Below are 18,549 nucleotides of genomic sequence, written 5' to 3'. Positions count from 1 at the left end.
AGATCTTCAGGGAGGACACAGTGCATTAAGAAAGTGTTCAGACACCTTCACTTTCTTTTTTAGTCAAGACTCCTCTTATTCTCCAGTTGCTCAGTTTGGCTCTAGGATTAGTCCTGGTTGTTTCAAACTTGTGCCATTAAAGAATGACAGAGGTCACTGAGCTCCTATAAAACTGCAATCCAACAGAAATGTGTCTGCATCCTTTCCCACACCTGAGTCTCAACACGATGCTGTTCCTTCCTCCTCGTTTCTGGTTTCTGCTCTGACAATGTTGTTGGCTGTGAGACCTTGACAGGTGTGTCTCTCCACCAATCATAACCAATCATCTGGAAATAACCACAGGCGGAATCAGGGTGTAGAAACATCTCAGAGATTATCAAAATAAATCCAAAAACCTGGGCTAAATTTCAACTGTCTGAATAGCCTACTACTAGCCTACTACTATTATAATAAGTAATTCCCCCCTCTTTTAAATAATTTTCACACAGGCAAAAAAAAAGAAGAAAAAAAATCTGTTTTCACTTTCTTATTAGGTATGATTGAATCTTGATTAGTGAGGGGGAAAGCTATCTCAAGGCTGCACCATAACGTAAAAGAACTGAACGATTAGGCTATCAATTCTTTTTGGTTTGTTCATAAACTGAGCTTTGCATTTTACCATGTTAAAATTAAAGAACATGCCAGGGTTTGAAGGGTGTTGTTGTAGCTATCTGCTTGTTTAAATATTACTTTAATGTTTATTATTTCCATATCAGACATTGCTACCCTACCACGTAACATAATGTAGCCTAACAGTATTTTTATCCTCACAGTCAACACCTGGGTTGGTTAACAGAGCGTTCGCTTTTGAGGCGGAACCATCAAAGCAGCATGACGTGTTTTCCACCGGACTCATTTTAGCGCTGCACTCAACATGGAAGATGAAAACAGTTCACAGCACTGAGTGCAGTTGTAACTGTAATAAGCTCAACAGTTTATGACAGACTGATGGAAATGTCGGAGTTCAGGTAAAACATGAAAATAACCTGCGTCACTAAATATACGCTGTTAACGTCAGCGTACTGTTCACGTCATGCTAATGTTTTTATTAGCTTGGTTAGCGACCTGTCCTTGGTCTGTTTACTGCTGCTGCTGCTGCTGCTGCTGTTGCTGTGTTTAGACATGTGGGGCTGTGGGAGAAACAACTAGAAGCTGCTGTGTTATTGATAATTACATGAACTGTCTCCTCAGGTCGTGTTTATATCCTTTTACATCTTACATACGTCTTATCCCTGTGCTGTTAGCCATTAGAGAGGTCAGGGGGCAGAGAGTGGACATGAAATTAAACGTCTGTTAACGTTTTATGACTCAACTTTTGATCATGTAACAGTGTGTGAGCGTCACCGAGGGTCGTTGGGTTAGAAAAAACACGGAAACCACTTCTCCGGGATTGTTATTAGCCACGGAAAAACCAAAACAAACCGAGGGCACGGTGGTGAGTCGTGACACCACCGGTCACTGTCTCTCTGACCAACCTGATCACTCCGCCCTCGAGTCCAACCACACAGCAGAAAATAGTTCCTAATCAGATGACACAGAGATCATTCAAATCAAACTTCTCACAATAGAATAAAGTCATTCTGACAATACAAATCAAGGATGCAATAATAACATTCAGTTATGTGAGCAGCCTCCACTCATGTGCAACTGTGTGTAAGGGCATAGTGCAATACAATCTGGCACTCTAACTGATGTGCACTTTAGGGCACCGTGCAATACAACTTGGTACCCATGCACTCCTGCACTTTAGCACTTGTCACTTTGGCCCGGCACCTTTGCACTTTATCTCTCAGAAACTCTTTTGGTCCCCCTACCAATGGAAGTGTTGTCAAAATGTCAATGTTTTATTTTGTTAAAGTTGTGTGTTGTTGTCTGCATTACATTTTTTATAATACTATGTTGTTGTTGTTGTTGTTCTGACACTGTACTGTTTTTATGTTTTGGGACTCCGGATGGAAACTAGCACTAGCTGCTACAATCCGGCACATTTACATGTTTTTATATGTCCATTAATGTGCATTGTCCCACCCAAATAAACCAATAAATAAAATAAAATAGGTGCTGCTCCACTTCCACTCTAACAGACTGTGTTTTTTCTGTTCCAGCTGCAGGCCGCTCTGACTCCTGCAGGCAAAGATGTTTGGTCTCCAGCTGCCACAGCTGTGGCTCCGTCCTGGGAGTCATGTTTGTGTTGTTTCACGGCAGAGCGCCCACAGGCTGTCCTCCCTGCAGCAGGCCACCAAGCTCCCTCCCAAGAAATACCGGAGTCTCCTGTACCCGTTTAATGAGCTGAAAGGATACCTGGACAGGTACTACTGCAGACAGTCAGTGGGTTATAAAAGGCTGCTTTGATCTTTGTGCATTTAGGGCATGAGATTTGTGTACAGTCATAAAATAAAATGTTCAACTTTCAGGTCTGTGGACAGGGCACCGTTCCAGCTCTTCCACCCAAGTGTAGAGGACATGGTTAAGGCGGAGAAGCTCTTCTGCTCCTCACACTCTCATAAGATCGACTACTACGCCTCTGCAGAGAGGATGGAGCATGCTCCTGCACTCACACAACCAGAGGTGAGTGGGTGGCCTGTTGCATTTAGGGTGATCCTATACCACTTAATTCATTTAGCTATGTATGTGTTTCTTCTATCACACACCTCTAGTCAGCCCCTGGTTTTGTTTCCCTGAGGTGTTTATGTTTATGTTCATTAAGATCTCCATTAGCATCTGCTTAGCATCCACTATTCTTCCTGGGGTCAAAAACATACATGGAGACAATAAAAGAGTACACATTCACACTGGAAAATATAGACATAGACATGAAATAATTACATTACATACATTTTAAACAATACCATGACTGACAAAACGATAACTACAATTAAAATGAACTAGACAAGACAGCTCAGAGTTTTTATAATATAATAATACCCATATATTAATAATTGACTAGAATATAACACATATCTTTATATGTGGAAGTAAATTGTGATTTTCTTTTCCTTCATTTTATTATTCCATTGTTGCTCATTTCCATAATATGATATTTTACATTCATTAACATAAATAAATTGTATTTATAGAGCGCTTTTCACCTGAAGTCTCAAAGCGCTTACAATAAAAAATAGAAATAAAATAGCAAATAAAAATAGAATAAAAATAAAGTTAAGTTTAAAAAAAAAAAGGACATTCTGGGACATCAGGGATAGGCTTTTTAAACGGGAAAGTTACTAGAAGAGAACTAGAGAAAAAAAGATTTAATACAAAAGAGGAATAAATATTGGACTGATACTAACATTTTACCTGTTCGTTTCCCTCCTGTAATATCTTATTGTTGATTCACTATTGAAAGGTCCAACAGACACTTGCAGATCTCTGAATATTAACACATTTTAATCATAAAGGTTTTTTTTGTATTACCCGATGAACACAGTACCTTTACACCTGTCATAATGTGATCCTCAGTTCTGAGCTGTGCACACTGGTCCGTTCACTGATTTGACGTGTAGACTGAGGAATGTGACCACATTTATTTTTATTCTTAACGAGACACCATCACAAACCGCTGGAGCCGTTAACAAGGAACACTGCACTCATAAATGTGTGTGTGGTGACTGACCGAATTGAATCAGGCTCAACTTTTACCACAGTCTGGTGAGGTGCCGTGTCAGCCAGTAACATGTATTCATTTTTTTGCATTGTCTTGTTGTTGAAGGCCCAGCAGTAGAAGTTTCTATCCTGTTGCACAGTGTTAAAGACAATGAGGAAAATACCACCAAACATCTTTCTGTTCACCTCTCCTCATTGGATAAAGGTTGTAGGTGTTACGACTGCACTACCTGTGTGCTGTTGTGGTGTAGTGTGTGATGAGATGGATGGCTGGACCTGTATCGAGGAGCAAGGGTAGGTTACTCACGGTGGCTGGCTGGGACGGGACCGGACGCCAGGCCTTCACCTGCTTCTCCCCGACGGCGTTCACGGCGAGCCCAAGCGTGAGGGCTGCGTCGCCTCTGTGGCTCAGCGTTCAGGTTTTATTAAAAGTCTCTTTCGTCGAGCGTAGGGGAGTCTCTAAACAATAGTTAACACGAAAACAAAAACCCCGAGGGGAGGGGGACGAGACGCCACTTCTTCTCTTCTCTCGTTTCTTCGTCTGTCTCTCCACAGGTGCACCGTCCGTCGCTTAATGCATACGTACGCCCTCAGGTACCCAACCCCGCCTCTTCCGGTCAAGCCAATGAATGACCTGCCTGAGTGGGTGTGATGTGGGCGTGTGTGCACTGTGTGTCTCATTCATAACATAGGATACAAGGAAGTATACAAGAACAGACCCGTGTTTCAGACCAAACACTCTATGTAAGTGATTGCTGTCGGAAGATAGAACTATTTAAGGCTTATATTAACACAAATATTCCGCTTACTTCTGCTTTCAGTAGGCTTTAAAGAGGAACTAAGCAGGATTTTCCCTGTGGATATGCTACATTTTTACCTTAATTAAACAGCTCCGGAGTAATTGTTAAACTCCCCCTAAAAAGGCATTTTAAAATTTGTAAAAATGCTCTGCTATGACTATTTTTTTATTAAAATTCCTTTCCCACAAAAAAGTTGTTTAAAAAGCTCCCAAATTAGTTTGGTCATTTACAGAAGTTCCGTGACCGTGGAGAGCGAAGGTTCGTTTCTCACTGGATTTGTTATCTATGAAGGTCAAATAGAAGATTGAGCCAAGGTGCCCCGCCCAAAAATGTGGGGAAATTTTTTGAGAGCCCTAAATCCAAAATGGCTATCGTCAGCCAAGCTGGAAATTATCTTTTCAATGGTTTGGCCCACAGTGCTGCATAATACATGGTTTCTGTGACTATTTGGGTCAAGAAGTTCATAAATGATGTAGATTTATTGATTTGACCTATTTTTGACCTTCCAAATCAAGATGGCCGCCAATTTTTGGCCCTTTAAATGGCAATTTTCGTCATAGAGCCTCAATATTAGGCTCAAATGAAAGCTCTGCTGAGTTCAGTTAAGGACAGTAAAATTACAAGTAGGCCACACAAAAGTCATCTCAAAGGTCAAAAAGATCAAGGTTTGTGGTGAGAAACAAACTTTGCTGATGTTCTTTTCCGTTAGTTACCTGAACTGTGTTGGTCAGTGGTCCCATCAATTCATTATGAACCAGGAAATCATTTTACACTTCTCAATAGCATAAAATATCTCTAAAGTTGTCTTCTGCAGTGATTCAACAAAGGTTACCTTACTCTTTAATAATACCTCACTCAACCAATACTAGTGAGTTGTGCGGCTTGTCGGGTCCAGGCTTCAGCACCCATGTGTCGGGCCACATCGGGTTTCAATCAATATGGGGATAAACTTTGCACACAAGCCCTCCAAACAAAATTTTATTATGGGGCCCTCTATTACTGCCAATAATACTGATTATTGATTATTTACACACCTACTACAAACTTATTTAATTTTTCTAATCAGTAATTACGAAGCATCATCCTAGCCTGCCTTCTTTTTACACGTCTATGTTTTTTTTAAAAATCAGAAATGTTACCAAATTCAGCCGAACGTGCGGCCTGGGGTTGTTTTACACTTAACATTCAAATGATATAGTACTCAAGTGTGATACTGTGAACAAGGCCTACAAAAAGTAACAAAATAAACCAATAAACAATGCATTTGCTGTAAACACGTCATCTGCTTTTTAGTCTTTGGTTTTAAATCAACTGCACAAGTGCACAAATGTGCAACAATAACTTGAAGTGCAACAACAACAACTAAGGGTATGTAATTATGCAGGATTTCTGTAGGGATCGACAGAAGTTACGCACTACAGATTTAAAAAAGTGAATTGTTTGTTGGGGTCCCAGTGGGCATGGGGCCCTAAGCAGGTCAGGTGTTAAGTTTGCTTATGCTTTGGGCTGGCTCTGTGTGCAAGCATAAATAAACAATCACATATGGCTTAAGGGTCAACAGGTAGATCACAGAAAAAAAAGAAAAGAAAAAAAACAGTGACTGTGTGGCAGCCGCTGGCTGTCCTGGACTACCGGCAGTTCTGTGATTCTCCAGAATACACATATGGCCTGTCTGCCCCTGCCCCGACCAATATTCATTCATTTTCTATACTGCTTATCCTGCACTAAGGTCGTGGGTGAGCTGGAGCCTTCAGGCGGTGTACACCCTGGACAGGTCGCCAGTCTATCGCAGGGTTAACATACAGACAGACAACCGTTCACACTCGCACCTATCAGAGTTAGAGTCACCACTTAACCTCACCTGCATGTCTTTGGTCTGTGGGAGGAAGCCAGAGTACCCAGAGAGAACCCACATGCACAGGGGGAACATGCTCCACACAGAGGGGCCCCACGGACCTGATCAATATCACCAATATCACCGCAATAAAAGAAATCCTCCTCCTCCTCACTCAGTCACTCCCACCCATTTACAGTATTATCTGTTGTGAGGGATAATACCATCTATGGATTAGCTTTAGTTGTGAAAAAATGTGACCATGTTTTACATTCCAAACAAACATAAAACCCCAGTCTATAACTCCTTGCCATAGCTACAGGTGGTTTGCAGGTGACGTCACGTGGAACGTCACAACTGCAGATGGGAGGACAGGAAGTGATTTGCCGACAGGATAACGGTTGGAAAATGCCCAAGTTTTGCGCTGCTACGGCTGTACAAACCAGTCAAACCGGGAAAAACAAAGTAACAACATTGAGGAAGAAAGAAGTTTTATCTCCATTATGTGTAATTCCCACCAGCCGCGTGGTGTTCACAGCTCGGGGCCGTTCACCGCCTGACGGGGGAGGAAGAGGTGTTATAAGACGACCGAGGCAGATGCAACTTTTCAATGATGCGCCACAAGTCTGAGACGCCCTGTCTGCCTCGGCCATCTTACTGACCCACCGTCCGTCCGATCCTCCGCCCGATCCTCCGCCCGATCCTCCGCCCTTCCTGATCGGCTCCGAGCTGCAAACACCCCACAGATGAAAGCGGGGCGGTTGGTTTTTGCTCCAGTCCAGTCTCTCCACTCTGCTGCCTTTTTTTCACTTTTCCTCAGTGTGTATGGATCACATCCGATATCTTTTTCTATTTTTAGACAATACCTGCTACTTGCAGGCTTACCCAACACTTTTGAGTACTCATTTCCAATCACTGTTCCCCACTTACTGCCCCCTATCTGAACTTCACGCGTCATCGGAATCATGTGACTTCACACCTGCCATTGGTGCACATAGAATATTACCTGGTTGTGGATTATCATTGAGCTGACTCTGCTCAGTGAATGACGCCAATATGTCATGATTGCATGCAAAGCAATTAGCTAGCGGTAATGTTACACAAGCTAACTAAAGTAATTTAATCTCAATATATGACATGAGCATACACTTGCACTCTCGTCACATAATGTGGCCCTAATTACAGACCCACTAATTAAATCCTGAACACAGAGATGTTGAAACAGCCTCTGAGGCCTAGCTCCACAATGACATTATGAATGGCAAAAAGGCTTTTTACATGTTCACCCACTCTATAAGTTTTCACACGCTAATGTCATTGGAAAATTCCTAGCTGCATTGAGACACTTTGAGGAATTGGGGCTGACTGATTTGGGAATCACTGCAGAAGACAACTTTAGAGATATTTTATGCTATTGAGAAGTACAAAATGATTTCCTGGTTCATAATGAATTGATGGGACCACTGACCAACACAGTTCAGGTAACTAACGGAAAAGAACATCAGCAAGGTTTGTTTCTCACCACAAACCTTGTTCTCTATCGTCTTGAGACTATCTCTCCACTCAGTTACATATTCCATATGTACGGGATATGACCCCCGCTGCTTGTCGGGGCACGTGGATATTTCTTTAAGACACACCGGCTTGCCCGGCCACGCCCTATTGCGTAGCTATAAAGCGCCTGCGCTGGCGTGTAATCACTGATAGTTTGATCGAAACGTGTCTCCGAGCGGCCTAAGGACTGGAGAGATAGTCTCTTCACTCAGAGAACCAAGGTTACAATGTAACCATACGATCTTTTTTACCTTTGAGATGACTTCTGTGTGGCCTACTTGTAATTGTACTGTCCTTAACTGAACTCAGCAGAGCTTTCATTTGAGCCTAATATTGAGGCTCTATGACGATTTTGAAAAATTGCCATTTAAAGGGCCAAAAATTGGCGGCCATCTTGAATTGGAAGGTCAGAAATAGGTCAAATCAATAAATCTACATCATTTATGAATTTCTTGACCCAAATAGTCACAGAAACCATGTATTATGCAGCACTGTGGGCCAAACCATTGAAAAGATCATTTCCAGCTTGGCTGACGATAGCCATTTTGGATTTAGGGCTCTCAAAAAATTTCCCCACATTTTTGGGCGGGGCACCCTGGCTCAATCTTCTATTTGACCTTCATAGATAACAAATCCAGTGAGAAACGAACCTTCGCTCTCCACGGTCACGGAACTTCTGTAAATGACCCAACTAAATAGGCTAAAAAACAGGTCTACTATTTCTCCCTCATTGAAAAATCCAGATTCTATGAATATTCATGAGTATGCAAATGCGCCTTGACTTGCGTCCGCCCACTGACACCGTGTCGCTAAGTAACGGCGGTGCGCGGTAATAGGGCAGGGGAAACGGAGGAGCGAAGTCAAAACACAAGGTTTGCACTGAGGTTCGTACCCTGGTCTCCCGTATTAAAGGTGGTGACTGGTGACAGGCTGTGTAAGTAGATCACATCTCAGTGAACAACAAATGAGATGCAAAACAAATTCAACGGGATTGGTTGCTAGGGATTGTGATGTATTAACCCCGATTGTTTGCTGAAAAACTGAATCCAACTTTTTCAGACTCTGGCTTTGAAACTGCATTTTCAAATCTAAAATGCTCAGTTGTGGCTGCATTAGCCACTTTGCTGCTGAAATGTCTTGTAGCAGAACCCAACCACTACACTGACATGTTAATAGTTTCAAAAAGTCAATTTTTGGTTTAGGGGGACTTTAACTACATGACTGGTTAGGAGTGGGAATCATGGCTGAAAACCAACCTCCAACATCAGTGTAGTACCTGGCTGCCGCCCTGGTGTCCAAGCTCTCGTCTCTGCAGCACCGCGACACAAACGCACAATCTTTTGTTAAGACTACACAAATATACACGTTGTAGCATCGTATATGTTATATAACGTAATCCACCACTCCATGTATTGATTTTTTGCCGGCTTCGTCATAAACAAATGCACATGGCTGAGAGGAGGGTTAGCAACACATCATCTAAACAATACAATTACATCCATGAATAACCCAAATCCTATCACCTCAGGCCTCCAAGTGGTACCAACACATCTGTCCCATTATTCCAGATGTGGATCTGAAGACCCCAGCCTTTCATTAGTGACATTTCTTTTATTGCTAACCCTTCCCTGCATTCATCCCTGCAAATCAAATTGTGTATAAACTTCATAGAGAGAGCGGCCCTGCAGGTTTCTGTTGATTTAAAATGTATGAGTGGAGTCTCTTGTTTTTGTAATGACTTTCCTGTTCTCTTTTTGTTCACTGTCATCCTGCTGACACCCAGACGGCCTCATGGGAATTAAAACCTGGTTGTTTTTATTGACCAGCGTGACCTCAAGCAGAGAGAAAAAGCAGCGGCGGCGTTGCGTCGAACACACAGAGGTTGTTCACGTCGCCCTTCTTCGTCCCGAAAAATGTAGACAGTGTAATGCGTCTTCACCCTTTTCCTGGAGCCAAATCCATAATTAAGCAGGAGCTGACGCTGGATAATAAACGAGCAGGTTTCTAACCTTACAGTCAGCGGCGCTCACCGGTGGCATCATCATCGCCGAGCGCCGTGGCGACGGGACAACAGGCTCTCTTTGGCGCGCCGAGTCGGTTACCATTCTGCTCCCGTGCCCTGTCAAGAGGATGATGCATCTGCGGCTCGCCGGCAGCACCAACCTCCATCCATCTGTCTATTGTCAGAGAGATGGATGAGCCCCAACCACGGCGTGCGTGTATGTGTGTGTCTGTGTGTGTGTGTGGGAACTCTACGCCCGTGATACTGCAGCAGCCGGTCGCAGCAGAGCAGAACTGTCGATGCAGCTGAGAGAAAAAAAATATATCTATACAGTATATCTGCCAGAACAGATCACTGAATTAGGATCACGAGGCTCGATCGTTACCGTAGTAACACAGCGAATGTTATTGTGTGTGTGTGTTCCCAGGTGTGTTTCATCGGCAGAAGCAACGTGGGGAAGTCGTCTCTGATCAGAGCTCTGTTCTCCCTGACTCCTGAGGTGGAGGTCAGAGTCTCCAAAACTCCAGTGAGTCCATCTCTGATCCAACGTGAGGACGTTACTGTCTGCTGTTTATGAGACATTTTCTTTTACATGAGTTAACATCTGCTAAGACGTGCGAACATCTGGCTTTTATCTGCACACATTCGATGCAGTTTATTGGCTTTTATGAAGGGAATGAATGAACTTTATTGTCATTATACACACTGTACATCAAAAATTGTGGCTTCCCCTCAAGGTAATGGATAGACCAGAATGAATAGAACAAAAAGCTAAATGAAAAGCACAGTAAGGAAATACAGTATATCCAAAAGTAAATTAGAATTAAAACTAAAACAGTGCCAGCTGTCTGTATAAAAGCAGCACCGTCGTGTAGTTACCAATCAACGCTGATGTGAACATGACATCTGAGTGAAGCTGATCATTTTTGGGTGCATGGGTATATGTATGTATATATATATATTTATGGGTAATGTATGACTACATTATATCAAAGTGGTTAAGTATGTATGTAGTTGTAAAAAGAAAAGTTCACAGATGATATTTAAAAAAAAATGTTGCGTGGCGACTTGTTTCAGATCTAGGAATTTACTAGGATGACGAGTAGATGCAGCCATTACTTAAACTTATTTTATGCTACTTTTGGTGTAGTTGTTGTTGTTCTTCTTCCTTTTCTTCTTTGCTTGGATACATACTTATGAAGGTACATTTGTGTCTTTATTATTCAATCAAAAAAACTTGATTTAAACAAAAAAGATATGTTCAATCAAAACAAAAACATTTTCAATCAAAAAAAAGTGTTTGAATAAAATATTTGAGACCCAAAAAATTGTGTTTGAACCCTTTTTTCTTTGAAAAGGTTTTTTTTTGATTGAAGTGAAGTTTGTTTTGATTGAAAATATATTTTTTGTTTGAATCAACTTTTTTTTGGATTGAATAATAAAGACACACATGTATCTCCATTGATACTATATTATCTAATTTGTGAAAGGATTCTTGGGTAGACAACACTTTGCTTCTTTCTGCCCCCTTTCATTCAGGAGTTGCATTGTTTTTTTTTCTTTTCTTTTCTTTTTTCAGTGAATGAAACAAATAAATAAACTAAACTAATCTCTGTCTCTTTGTGTCTCTCTCAGGGTCATACAAAGAAGATGAACTTCTTCAGAGTGGGTAAAGCCTTCACCATCGTGGACATGCCAGGCTATGGGCACAGAGCACCCAAAGACTTTGTGGACATGGTGGAGCCGTATCTTAATGAAAGGAAAAAGTGAGCTCTTCACTGCTGAATGAGAGAGCGTATATACACAATACCTACAACCTCTCTTCATTTCTTAATCACCTTGCAAACCAACAACCAAAGAATCTAGGGTGAAATATGGGTTGTTATCTTATGTCATTGTCTCTGTTTGTGTAATTTCTTTCACTACCAGCGGGGGGAGACACAAGTTCCAAATTATTAAAGGTTAAGTCAGGTTAGCAGTAGAATTAAAGTTAGTGTGTTGTTGCTGGTTATCACATCATCCTCACTGCGCTATCCAGAACTGTTTGTTTTGTTTTGTTTGTGTTGTCACTCTTTTATGAATCGTGTGTAGAGCTGCATATTTGATTGACATATAATTGAAATCTCAACATGGCCAAGTGCTATGTCCAAATCACAGGAGCTGAAAAATGTGTCACTACATAAACACCTAGCATCTACACATCATAGATTAAGTTTATTTGATACAGAACAAAAATGTTGTTACTTAATTTTGTTTGTGAAAGTGGAATGCAAAAAGCTCATTGTCAACTGAAATCACAATGAGTCAGTGACTGTGATATGATTTAGTGTTGTACTGTGCAGCCCTAGTTATGTCCTTACAGGCCACCATACAGAACCATGTCTGTTTTATACCTAACATCAATCTGCTGCCACTTTGATGAAACGTGTTTGTATTGTCTAACTATTGCTTTTGAAACAATAATAATAATACACAGAGACTGATGTTATAAAGTGTACAGATGTACAACACCAGACTCATCAGTGGGCTGATGCATCTCTGTTGTCTTTCAGTCTCATGAGGACGTTCCTGCTGGTGGATGGCAGCGTTGGTCTTCAGAAGGCCGACCTCATCGCCCTGGAGATGTGTGAGGAGTTCAGACGTCCATATGTGGTAGGATCACACACACACACACACACGCTTTATTCACAAGTTGCTACATCCAACCTGTTTACTGGAAAAGACTGACAGCATAAAACTGAGGCAAGAAACAGGAAGTGAAACGGTACTCATCATATCACCACACGCTCATTGTCGTGTTTACAGCAGCTAAACCAGGCAGAAACACGGAAGTGTCAGAGGACTCGTTTTGTAACCTAGCAACAGTGGCATTGTGACCAGAGAGAGTACGGTTGAGAGCGCCCGTTTGGTGGACACAGGCCCTAATGCCTCTGCGTCAACTCCACACTGTAACTTTTTTGAAGTTCTGCGTTGATGTAACATGTAGCTGCGCAATTCACAGTAGGTGTAGCGGACCAATCACAGCCCTCGTGGTCTGTGTCGCCTCAACGTGTTGTTAGCAATTTTTTGGAGGTGCTTGTCAGGCTACGGCGCAGGGGTTCTCCATGCCGCAGAGGGTTCCACGGAGGCCCGCCGTCGACTTGATGAAGAAGCGTAAGTCAGGCTATCAGATTAGGCCATGTACTCTTCTTTTGTCTTGTATAGTTTTTAGACAAGATACAGACACATCTAAATAACTGGGAATATATTTAATAAACCCAAAATTCACTAAATCAAAACATGAGAATATAGTGAAACATTCACTATTGTAACCTAATGGTGTCACACTCTAATCAGCTAACTCCAAACAACTGAAAAGGTTTCCTGAGTATTTAATCATCCGGTGCTTTCACACATGCAGCGTTAGGTCGACCCAGTTGAACTTGGGCCCCAGTCCGGTGCGCGGTTCCAGGGTGCCATTCCGAAGGGCCGCCACTCCGAACGTTTACTTTAATTAGTCGGAATGCCGACCCTCAATTATTTATGGGAAAAGGGTGCCATTCCGAACCTGAAAAAAAGTTGAATGCTGTAAAGCACAGGGTATGGGGATTCAGTGAATGTGTTGGTAGCGTAGTGATCAAAGCATCCGTTTTTGATGCGGTGGATCAGGGTTCGACTCCCGAGGTATACACATGTATGACATTATAATGTTAATAGCGATTTTATTGGCCTCTAGATAATCTTTTTACTAAACTTAACCAACTCCTTTCTACATTGCCTAAACCTAACCAAAACACAGAGCAAGGACATTTATTTTCAGCAGGAGCACCGCGGTTGCATCAGACTCGCACCTGGGTGAAACTTTGGAGGGGGGGAGGGGGAGGGGCAGGGGGGCGTTGTCCCCGCGGCGCGTTGTGTCAAGCCGGGCAGGAAGTCAAACCACGAGAGAATCCGGTCAATTTTCAAAATAAAACACATTCGGAACGGCGGCCCCTCGGGAAGTTCGTAATGACGGACCTTCGGGAATTTTCGGACTGGCAGACCGTCGGAATGGCGGTCCTTCGGAATGGCGGTCGCCCCCCCCCGGTACGTTAGGGTCAGTGTGAACACAACAGTCGCACTCGGGCGTGCAACAAGAAGGGTGCACCTACCTTGATCCGTTCCAACCTCCTGGTGTACGCCACAAGTTTGGGCTAAAAAGGCTCCTGTAGTTTGCTCCTGCCACCACGCTTCATTCTCAAAATCTGTTGTTTGCAGAGAGTGCCTCTTTTCTTGCACGTTAGTTTTAAAAAGTAATTAGTGATAGTTACTCATTACCTCAAAAAAGTAACATAGTAACTCAGTTACTACATTATAAAAGTAACTAATCACCAGGAAAAGTAACTATTGTGTTTTTATAAAATGGTGAAAAATGTCAAATTACATATTACTTTAATTATTTCATTTCATTTTCATTTATTGTTTATTTGACAAGGACAGTGCACATTAATGAATAATTAGTGACGCGCACATCACGTCATGTAAATATGCCGGATTTAGCTCAAAGCTCATTTTCATCCATAGTCCTCACATTTAAAGACGGACGGACATACCATACAAAAAGATAGCAATATGAAGCTACCTGCGTAAGTATGAAAAAACATAGTATTAGCAGCAGTTACAACAATAAGAAAACAGATAGCAACCTGCATAAATATAAGAGAGGATAGAGTAATAGCAGCATTTATATCAGTAAAAAATAAGAAATAAGAAAACATCATGAATATAAGAAAAAAATGAATATTAGCAGCAGATTCACAATAAAATTACAATACAGAATAAGACACGGAAGAAATAAGGGCTACAGTAGTACTGTATTAAAGTGCTAGTCAATATTTCATTCATGGGTGCAGATTTGGTGAGACAGTAACCATTCTTTAAGCTGTTGAATGCATTTAAGGAAGGCTTTCTCTAATCGCTGCCCTTAACAGTTAGGCCACTGAACATGATACTGAATGGTGCAGCGTTTGGACCAGAGTGAAAACAAACAATGTGTGAATGTGAGCTGTAGGAGCTGAAAACATTTTTACTTTCTTAGACTTTTGCTTTGTCTTGTGCAGTTTTTAGACAAAAAATATCTTTGGCCTAAAACTTTGATACTAACCTGTGATGAAAGTTTTTTTCTCACAAAAACAGAAAACAGAGGATGGATTATGAGTAAAATCAATAGTTACTCACAATGTAATGGGTGTGATTCAGACCTGAGCCAGCTCTTTACCAGCTCTTGCCAAATAGCAATTATGTGTGTGCGTCACCGTCACGTTGTTGTGACGTGTGGCTGACAGCACACAGTACCTGTCCACACCTGCCTGTAACACTCTGTCCAACATCTGCAGCACAAACACACAGATGAAAGCCTCCACCATATGGCAGAGCATCCAGACTTCACCCCTCCTCTTTACATTTCTCCTCATTCTTCTTCCCCGAGTCCTCAACATTATGTCCACACTGAATTAATGCTGAACGCTCCCACTCAGCTATTTAAAAACTGCTGTCCCTTCTGAAACGCCACCCGCCGTGGCATTATAATGAAGCACCCCCTCTCTCTCTCCGTTCTCCGTCCTCAATTATTCATGCCTGCGCGTTATTAAATACTCGGACCATTATTAAGTCTGTGACAGTGCAGCTTTTAACAGAGATTAAGATTAACTTCCACTGCTGAAATAAGAAGGAGGCATGAAGTCATGAGCTGAGGCTGGATGTGATGCAGCACCAGCAGATCAGTGCAGGAGTGGAGTGGATGATGAGTTTTAAACTCAGGCAAAATCTGTTCATTTTCAGCTTTCTGTAATATAATTTAAATATTAAAAACATAATTCATTGATAATGTAATAGAAAATATAGTCTAGTTTAAAGCCAACATCATTTAGTTTATAGTCCATATATCAGATGTGTAGTGCAGTGATGTGAAGTGGCCAGAAGGTGTCACAATAAGTCTGTTGTGCTTTTTGTTTGCAAACTTCAGTGAGGTAATGCAGTGATGAATACATGAGAGCAGCATGAGGATCACAGTCTCTGTGTTCTGACTGACAGCAACTCTGCTCACTGCAGTGTGAGCTGTGAATGCTGGAAAAAAAAAACTGTATTATCTGTGGCAATGATATTATAAGTGGCAATAAAGAAAAAAAAAATCAGGACTCTCCTTTAAGAATGATAATTGATTAAATAAACTCAGACCTTTGTGCACTTTGGTTTAGTTTAGTTTAGTTTTAAGTTCATTTCGGACATGTTAAAAGAAATAAAACATAATACAGTAATGGGCAGACATAACAAATAAATACTTTGCAAAGACAGCACGAAAAGGAGTGGGAAGAAGTTAAACTTATTTACTCCCATCCCTTATTCATAAATTAGCTATCAAGCTTTCTTGTCATTATAATCTATACAATGACTTAATTGGAGTATATCTAGCTGAACATGTTATCACTAATCTTTATCTCTCTAATATATAATCATATACATATGACATATACAAACACATACAAACACAAAATGTAAAGGGGGTTAGGGTCACATCTCACCTTAAAGTGCAGTCTCAAAGATTTTAAAGTGTCTTTCTATCAAAGATTTGAGACAAAGGTAGCTGCTCCACAGATGGAGTTCTATACATGTCTATGCATTCTGCAGTTTCATGAACTGGATGTTTGGATTGTATGAATGACATGTGTTATAGATTATCTCTGGTTGTACTGTATTATCTGTGGCAATGATATTATAAGTGGTAATAAAAAAATAAAAAAATCAGGACTCTCCTTTAAGAATGTTAATGTGTCGCGCAGATTGTGGTGACAAAGATCGACAAATGCGGTAACGGAGCTCTCCTGACAAACCTGTTGAACCTCCAAGACGTGGTTAAAACCCAGACCTCCAGCTGCTTCCCACAGCCTTTCCTGGTCAGGTGAGACTCTCTCTTTCTCAGTATCCATCACCTCCATGACAGGAGCAGACCAGCACTCAACTGACCTCACAGTGTGTATCCAAACACTCATCTCCTCCTCTCCTGTGCTGCTTTGTCTCACTGTGGTGTGGGATCAGTCCCACAAACAGCATCCTGCCACTGGAAATACCCATAAGGCACCTGTAGCAACCCAAAACGTAATAACTGCCAATAACGTAATGATTTTGGCCATTTTAATGAAAACATTCTTGGCAAATGTTTTTTTTTATTTTTTATTGTGCAATACAAGTGACAAACATAAAGCATAAGTAAATTAAAAAAATAAGCATCAGCAGCCAATCGATCAATCGCTTTTGTCCGTCCACAATGCGAATGCCCCCGGCTGTCCGTCTTAAGTGTAATAAAGCCCATAATGTAATAACTTGCCAATATTGTAATAAAACGTTTGACCCAATGACGCAATAACGTTTTGCCAATGTAAAAAGTTATTACATTATTGGCTGGTTATTATGTTACTGGCCTAGAATTAAAAAATACTTTGGAAACGTAATAATTACCGGCGGCACCCATAATGTAATAATACATGGATAAGAGTCTACATTTCTAAGAAATAGTAGGTTTTTTTTGCAGTTTTTGTACAGCATGCTCATCAAAAATTCAGTAGTAAAGTACAGTAACATTATTTGCATGGCTCAAAAATGGAATTACATTTTTGGCTTTATTACATTTAAAATCAACAAATCCACAGGGGTGATTTGTTGATGTTGACAGAAATAAAGACAATATAAAAACAGCATTATCTTTAAAATACCTTTAAGTTTCCTGTATTTTATGTATTTAAAATGTTCATTTTACAGTACATTTGTTCTTTTCCACTCAGAGTTAACAGACATGTTTTTCTTCACTGGTTAACTCTAGGCCTGATCTACATTACTGTTTCTCATCTGTGTTACAAGCTTTGCATTCTAAATGGACTAATCCCCTTCTTTATCGTCTTTGTTTGTATGTGTGGCAGCTCCCTTCACTTCTGGGGGGTCTACCTCCTGAGGTGCTTCATCACCCACGTCACAGGCAGAATCAGGTTGACAGACACCTCGCAAAGATGACGGGAGGCCAACGAGCAAGCTCTGGATGATTCAAGATGTATATTTTATGCCTGATAATGGGATATTGACCATAAAAAGCTTCTGTAGATATTTATTGGAAGATTTGTTTTTGAATAAAATGTAAAGGCCACTCTTGTCTGACTGCGGTTGTCCTTTAACTTCTCAGTTATAGCCTACATCACATTGCTACTTCCAAAGTGTAGACAGATGTTCAGGTGCACTATATGGTGATGGCTTGTGGACATTACAACACTACATATCACTCCCACAGGCATTCATTCCTCTGCTCTAAGATTTTTAAACTTGCCTCAGCATGTCTCAAGTCAGCTAATAAACTGTGTCTGTTTTCTAAGTGCAGGTTTCAAGTAAACACTCAGAGAAACCTAGACCTGCTTCATAATCACACATGGGCATCTACCGTTATACGATACAGACCTTTTACCTTTTTTGAAATATTACATAAGATTATGGCTTTTGGCATCTGCAGAGGGAGAAGTGAGAAGAGTCTTTGAATCCAGGTTTTATCACATTTATCTCTTCTTGCCCTCTTTCATTACACCATCTAATGTCATTTTCATAATAAAATGCACCTTACAATGGACAACAAAGCACATTTTTGTGTTATAATTAAGTTTGTCAAAAACTTGGGTGTGACATATTCCTGTTGTATAGTTTATTGGGACAGGAGACAGCAT

At 41.1% G+C, this 18,549-nt stretch overlaps 1 protein-coding gene across 1 annotated transcript; it reads left to right on the top strand.

Annotated features, from left to right (window-relative positions):
- The first annotated feature begins 875 nt into the window (after window positions 1-875).
- gtpbp8 (GTP binding protein 8) lies at window positions 876-17,979 on the top strand. The gene is made up of 8 exons (XM_085764546.1): window positions 876-1,007; window positions 2,145-2,348; window positions 2,454-2,607; window positions 10,260-10,358; window positions 11,468-11,598; window positions 12,385-12,484; window positions 16,630-16,748; window positions 17,764-17,979. Exons 2-8 carry the CDS (start codon window positions 2,176-2,178, stop codon window positions 17,852-17,854), a joined length of 867 nt encoding a protein of 288 aa, XP_085620672.1. The 5' UTR covers window positions 876-1,007; window positions 2,145-2,175; the 3' UTR covers window positions 17,855-17,979.
- The last annotated feature ends 570 nt before the right edge of the window (window positions 17,980-18,549 follow it).

Source organism: Trachurus japonicus, chromosome 21 (genome assembly GCF_045865225.1).
Source record: "Trachurus japonicus isolate A0001 chromosome 21, Traja_1.0".
NCBI classification, from domain to species: Eukaryota; Metazoa; Chordata; class Actinopteri; order Carangiformes; family Carangidae; genus Trachurus; species Trachurus japonicus.
This window is presented reverse-complemented; position numbering and strand designations above follow the sequence as displayed.

Excerpts from the sequence above, each read along its gene's own strand:
- gtpbp8 (XM_085764546.1), top strand. The coding sequence starts at position 2,176 with ATGTTTGGTCTCCAGCTGCCACAGCTGTGGCTCCGTCCTGGGAGTCAT. Across the intron at positions 2,608-10,259 it reads CTGCACTCACACAACCAGAG|GTGTGTTTCATCGGCAGAAG; the intron begins GTGAGTGGGTGG and ends GTGTGTTCCCAG. Across the intron at positions 10,359-11,467 it reads TCAGAGTCTCCAAAACTCCA|GGTCATACAAAGAAGATGAA; the intron begins GTGAGTCCATCT and ends TGTCTCTCTCAG.